This window comes from Plasmodium inui (genome assembly GCF_000524495.1).
Source record: "Plasmodium inui San Antonio 1 unplaced genomic scaffold supercont1.1, whole genome shotgun sequence".
NCBI classification, from domain to species: domain Eukaryota; phylum Apicomplexa; class Aconoidasida; order Haemosporida; family Plasmodiidae; genus Plasmodium; species Plasmodium inui.
In genome coordinates this window covers 401,326-408,293 of record NW_008481835.1, presented here as the reverse complement: position 1 = coordinate 408,293, position 6,968 = coordinate 401,326, and the positions used below count along the sequence as shown (strand labels likewise).

At 40.7% G+C, this 6,968-nt stretch overlaps 2 protein-coding genes across 2 annotated transcripts; both read left to right on the top strand.

Moving 5' to 3' along the window:
• Nucleotides 1-302: 302 nt before the first annotated feature.
• On the top strand, nt 303-988 carry C922_00100 (hypothetical protein; the record flags this gene model as incomplete). The annotated part of the gene is made up of 2 exons (XM_008815717.1): nt 303-350; nt 401-988. 2 exons carry the CDS (start codon nt 303-305, stop codon nt 986-988), a joined length of 636 nt encoding a protein of 211 aa, XP_008813939.1.
• Nucleotides 989-1,926: 938 nt separating this feature from the next.
• On the top strand, nt 1,927-3,047 carry C922_00099 (hypothetical protein; the record flags this gene model as incomplete). The annotated part of the gene is made up of 3 exons (XM_008815716.1): nt 1,927-2,007; nt 2,242-2,789; nt 2,924-3,047. The coding sequence occupies 3 exons, from the start codon at nt 1,927-1,929 to the stop codon at nt 3,045-3,047; spliced, it is 753 nt and encodes a 250-aa protein (XP_008813938.1).
• Nucleotides 3,048-6,968: the final 3,921 nt, after the last annotated feature.

Genomic DNA, 6,968 nt, shown 5'->3' with positions numbered 1-6,968 from the left:
TGAGCGGCTGTTGGTAAGATCACCCCGTTAAGGAGCGAGGGGATATGAACCACTGGGAGAGACGCATAAAATTGAGAAAAAAAAAAAAGAAAACACATAACGTAGCATAGCATCTCATCGGTCGCATCTCTTATCCCATAAGGCAACGAGCCCCATAGCCCATTTCACGCCACAAATATGTACCGCATTCTGTGCCGCCTTTTATACCAAATTCTCTACCATTTTTTGTACCGCCTTCTGTACCGTATTTTATACCGCATCTTGTATCACATCGTGTATCATCCCGGGGGGGGGTTGTCAAGATGATTAAGAAGCGGAAGGTCCGGATGGATGGGAAAGGGAAGAGGAGGGTACCATTTGGGAAAGACGAGGAATTGAATGTGGCCACTCCCCCGGGGAGCGGAAAAAAAAAAAAAATGATGACAGTGAAGATGGAGAGGATGAGGAAGAAAGAAAATTAGATAAATTAAAAGCGTCCCAAAACTTAAAATTACTACAATATGTGAGGTTAAAAAAGAAGGGAATAAATGCGGACAACCTAAGTAATCATAACGTAACCACACAGGACGAAGAAAATGAAAATAAACGGCACGAAAAACATTTCACCAAAAATGTCACGGAGAAGGAAATCGAACAGGCACACATAGAAGATTTTATTCGAAAAAATATGGAGCAGTTCTACCAAGACGCTAAGCGGAGCAACAGCAGAAGGGACGGCGACGACGGTGCCAGCGATGGGAACAGCGATGGGACGAGAGATGGTGATTGCCATGGTGATGCCCAGGCGGGTGATGACTCTGTGAAGGATCTGTACAAGCTATCGGACCACTTAAAAGTTAAGAGCTCTGTTGCCAGTAACCCGGAGAAGCTAAGCTGCATCACAGGCATAACGGAGATACCCTTGCCCATCGAAGTCAAACTGAAAAATATTGAAGAGACGGAAAAGATGAAGAGGAAGCTTCTGAAGAAGGCCAAGCTGGTAAATTGAAGTAGCCGAGGGAGCAGAATGAAGAAGCAGAGATGGGAAGATGAAGCATCTAACTTAGTAAATATTTGAAATGTGTGTAGAGGTGTATCACCCCCTGGCAGGGCAAACGCGGCGTGGTCCCACTTGGAGGGCCTCACACGCACGTTGTCCTGCAAGGAGTTCTCCATCTCGCCTTTTCATTTAGTCGTTATCAAAGCCCTGATGCGATTTTTTTTTTTGTGTTCATAATGATTTGAAGCGGGTGAAAAGAAACAGTAGCGTAGCCACTTTTTAAATTTAATACGAGAAGTGGTAAGAAGGTTCTTCTTCACTCTCTTTGATTTTTTCCCTCCATTGGATTGTTATTATTATTTATTCTTTTTTTTTACCCTGTTAGCGAATCCCTCCGTCGCTTCAAAAAAGGGGAAAAAATATTTTTAATTAAATTTTTTTGTGTCTTCATTTGTCTCCAATGCGCGTCTGTGAGAATGTTTCGTTTTCCACGCAATGTTCGTAATAATTTTTTTTTTTTTTTTCATTTTTTTTGTGCTTCCCGGCGTTACGAAAGAACGTCACCCCAACCGCATATCATTTGCAAGGCGTGCATTCTCGCCTTTCTTCGTTTCCCATGTCGTTTTCCCCCCTCTTTAATTCGTTATCAGCGAAACATAAAGCTGACAGGTCCACCCCAGTGTGTGCATTTCGAACCGCGTCGCTTTGCAAAGCGTTATGCACTCCACGTGAAAATGACTTTAATAACTTTTCCCCCATAAGGGAACCATTTTATTTGGTGAAAAGGAAGAATTTAGAGCACTTCCCTGTGTAGGAGGGGGCCCATCGGAGACTCAGTATTCGGATTAATCAAAGCGCATGGGGGGTGGGCTTACAAACCGCCGCTGATCCCTGCTCATCACTGCCAATCACTGCCCCTGACTGATCGCCTCCCCCCGCTGGACAAAATGGATAGCCTGAATTTGATGGAGTCCATTTACCAAGAGTACGGAAGTGCGCATAGGTATTATGAGGCGAATGATTCTTTGGTAAGGTAAAAAAGTGAGCGCAGGGAGAGAGTAAAAAAAGGGGCCATCCGAGTAGGGTTCAGCTGTGCACGGGTGTTACACTTTCTGACACCACGCCTAAAGGGTTAGCAGTCCCCATGAGGGACAACATTTCAGTTTCTGTTTTGCACTATCGTCGTTTCATGCTGTTGTTTGCTGCCATTATTTGCTACCCCTGTTTGCTACCCCTCTTTACATGATGAACCCTCCCCCCAGAGCGGAGAGTCAAATGAAGAATCGGACAGTTCCGAAAAAAGGAAAAGCCTCAACGAAAACGTGAACAATGAAGAGAGCCAAAGAGCGGAAAAGTACATCAGCCTTGAGAAGACAACCAAAATTTGGGCAGGCACAAATCAAATGATTCCCTACAAGAAGAAAGATCTACATGAACTGCAAAAAATGATTTACAAACATAATGATAAAGAAATTAACTTTTCCACAAACAGGAAAATTTTAAACATAAATAATAACAATTTGGAAAGCACCGAATTGTTAAAGGATCTCCTACATTACATATACCAACAGAAGGGGATGCAGATGTTGGGCGACTACTACTCCGGCATCATTTGTCTCGACATATCATTCAATGACCTGGTCGGAGTGGGAGAGCATTTGCTTTGCCTAAGTAACCTAAAAGTGTTGTATTTGCATTCAAATAAGATAGAGAGTATTAACGAAATTCAGAAGGTGGCTTGTCTGTCGAAATTAAGGAAACTCACTGTGGAGAATAACCCCGTTATGGATATCTACGGCAAGTTCTATCGGTAAAAAACGGGCGCATGCGAAGGGGCATTTTCTCTTCCGCGTTCACGAGTTTTCCCCCAGGGAGTTCCTTCGCATAGCTTAATCTTTTCTTATATAGCAGAAGTTGTGTTGTCCCCCACTTCCCATTTTGCAGCCCCTTCGTTATTCACTACTTGCCCCAAATAAAGTCTCTAGATTTTTATGACATCACAAAAGTTGAGAGGAACAAATCGGAGATTGCCTTTAACACACACAAGTATAAGTTCAACTTGGCGTGAAATTGACCAGAGAGACGTACAGGCACAGCAGTGGTGCCTTCCTTTGTTCCGCAAATTTTGCCGCGTTACCGGGATGCGGCGGGACAATGTCGCCATTTCACCCACAACCGTTTTAGCGGCTTTGTGTCCCCCCGAGCGCACTTGCTCTTCTCCTTTTAATCCCCCCCAAAAAGGAAGAAACCACTTGGGGTATGCATACAGACGTAAGTCACCACTGAGCTATCTTTTTTTGTGTACCTCGCTAATGATTTTTCTTATTCACATTTTTGCTAAAATATGGTGCAGATCTCATACTTCTTTCCATTTTAAAAACGAACCACGTGAAAATATCACATGCATGGTGGCGCGAAAAGGACTCATGCTTTTTCCATTTTTTTCAATAATTCCCCTTGTGGAGGGCAACCAAAAAAGTGGCCTACACAGCAAAATTGTACCTTTTTTGAGGCCACAAAATTCAGTGCCAAATTTTATTTGCCTCACTTGTGCATGCTGTGTCATATCAGCATGTATGAAGTAAAAATTGGCTTCTCGTTAAAAAGAAATAAACGCACAAAGTTGTCTACTATTTGGTTCTCTGCTACGCTTATGAGGCAACATAAAAAGAGAACAGGTGAACATCTGCATGGATAACTTCAGAATTGTTCGTTCTCCCCAATATGTGTGTAAAGGCGGGCAAAGGATGGAGTACTTTATACGCGCAAGAAAATGAGTGCCTCCTTTTTTTTTCGCGACAAAATTATTTGCGATAATGCCAAAAATAAAGAGAGCGACGTCGTATTTTTGGCACACAAATATGCCACAATTTGTTCGTTTATTCGTCCTTTTTCTTCTCATCTTTTTATGACTTCTTCATATTTTTTTTTTTTCCTTTTTTTTAGGACCTTTTCATATTTTTTTTCATTATTTCCCCCGTCGCTTCCAAAAGTGATCACACATTTGGACGAACTGTTTTTTTGCTTCCCCAGGCAGCATTTGTAATAAGTGCTTCACACATATGAAAGAACAAGTGTCAACTTATTAGACCACGTGAAGTATACACATAAAAACATTAAGAAGGATACAAATGAGGAGGGAGAATCTTTTTCGTCACGCGAAGGATATACTTCATTTTCCTTTCATGTGTGAAAAATTAAAAAAAAAAAAAGGCGATTTTGTTGAGCTCCAATTTGGAGTAAACCAACTGTTTGTTTTTCTCACCTTCTATTTGAGCTGCACAATTGGAATTATTCCAGAACATGTGATAGGGGGCAGATAAGCGCATGTAGAATTAATCATATAACAATCTGTTGTAAGTGTTAATAAATATTTGCATCCACAATGTGTGTACATATGCATACAACCCTTGTTACGCCTTTTCGATGCGCAAACGTTTATATACACAGTCGAGTGGCATTTTAACTAAAGGGCAGTGTGTGCCAGTTGCATGGAGATGATCTTATAAAGGCGTATAGCATAGGCATATATATGCGGGTTTTATCATCGCTTTTTTATGGGCACATGTAATACCGCACATACACTCTCCTCGCTCAGATTTGAAGAATGCCAATGTTGTGTTTTTTTTTCCATTCTGCTTCATTTCAACGGGAGCGTCAAATTGGCCTAATTGGTAAGTACAAAATGTGTTTTATTTTAGCTATATATACGAATATATATATATATATTTTTTCCCTTAATGATCAGTTCAATTCTGATAAATGCGAAATGAACTGAAGTTTTTGCCGGACCAACCGTTTTCGAATTTAGGCCTGCCGCTGACGCTCAAAGGGGTCAAGCGGCAGACCCACCGCGGTTGGGCATTCCCAGGCCGCAGCGCGATACTGTGTCGGTTGTTTGGCTAATTTGGCGATGTCCCAAATTGGCAATATTTTTTCACTTCTTTTGTCATTTTTGTTACATTTGCTACTTTGGCCACTTTTTCCACTTTCGCCTTTCCCACGCTTCACTTCAATTTGAAGACAAAATAAGAAGCAAAATCATGTCCAAGTGGACGAACGAACAGCTGCTCTCTCCGCGCGAAAAAATTTGCATATGCATTCTTCCTTTTTTCCCGTCTTTTTTGTCACGTACAACGTTTTGCAGATTAGAAGAATTTTTCTCTCGCGCCGCTGTGGTGAGTGTTTCCTTTAACACGTGTCCGTGCGAGTTCACACACCTTAAGAGGCGTACTATGTGATGTTAACGCACATGCGGGGAAGTAGCGTACACGCGTAAATGTACGAATATGCTGCGTATAATAGCGTACTGAGCATACGATTTTGTACTTATCCGTCCTCATGTATGATTCCAGGCATATCATCTTGCCCTTCCCTCGCAAGTGTTGGGCGAAGACCCACGTGGATTTCTCAACTCGTGTGAAAAAAAATTTTCACGAATTTTTTTGACGAAAATTTTTGATGAATTTTTTTGATGAATTTTTTTGATGAAGTTTTTTTCCGTTTTTTCTGCGCAGAAATATTGCGCGCTCTAAGAGTGTAATTTTTTTTTTTCTTCTTGCCCAAATCAGACGAAGCGGAAATGCAAAAGACAAGCGCGCCTAACTCGTTCATGTGTGTATGGAAGAATCACGTGCATGACACAAATTCTACAACGGTTTGGTACAAGGGCATCCATTCGTTTTTTTTCATTTCGATTGGTGTCATCCTGTTCTGCTTCTCTTTAACGAAATTGCCGTGCAGAGGCGTGAGTACAATTCCGTTGCAGAGCGAATTGCACCTCTATCTATTTCGTTTTTTTTTAATTTTTCTACACCATTTTTTCTTTTTTATTTTAATTTATTTTTGTTTATTTTTTTTGGTCCTTTATACTTTTAATTAATTTTCCCTAATTCAGGATAATTAAATTTAAATTCTCACGTCTAGAATTTATGCACTACAATCTGGCGCTGTTGTTGCGTGTTGTATGTGTGTTTTTTTCTTTTTTTTTTTTTCCCCTACTACACGTGCGTTTCATTTCGTGTTCGGGAACGCGGAACACCATTTAAATTAGCACCTGTGTGATTTCCGTTGTCCATATATACCTTTACATTTGCGTGGTGGACGTCCCAGGGGCACGCGCGGCTGCAGTTCCTTCGCTCATCTGTTCGTCCGTTCATCTACTCACTCGCTTGTCTTTCCGGCGCGTGGTGAAGCGCCCGACAACTCGCTTCACAAACGGCTTAACCACTTTGTTCCCCGCTCGTTTCCGTTTCGTTTTTTTTTTTTTTTTTTGCATTTGTTAACCTCCCTGCAACTTTTCCCCCCTGGCGAATCCGTCTGGATTCACAGCTCGTTTTTCATGGCGTGATGAATTTTTTGTTTCTTCTGCAAAGACAAATTTGAAGTGACGTTAAAAAGTTTAAAAGGTTTAAAATGATGCCAAAAAAATTTTAAAAAAGTTTACAAAAATTTAAAAAGTTTACAAAAAATTAAGAAGTTTACAGATGTGTAAAAGTTTAAAAAAGTCTAAAGAGTTTAAAAAAGCGTACTAATTTTTTTTTTAACAGAATTTTAGATTTAGTACACACACCACCACCTCCTTTTCATGCTACCATGTCCCATTACGCATCACTACGACCACGATTGATTCAAGTGAATACCTTCACGAGGATTGCGTTCTACAATGTGACTTCTTTCTACATGTGACTTCTTTCTACATGTGACTGCTTTCTACACATGTGTTTCCTTTTTTTTCGTCAATTTAATTTCCCCTTGTTCATTTTTCGTCCCCCGAAATTCGAACCAGACTTAATCTGTGTGGAACTCCATCCCACGTTAATGTATACACCCTCGTACAGACACAGGTAGATGTGTTTATGTGCCCCTGTTCACGCGTACGTACAGTTGTGCGTACATTGACTTACACACCTCTTTTTATTGTGAAAAAATTATATGTACCAAAAAAAAAAAAGTAATGTCTAAAAAGTTTGACGAATTCATTTGTTAA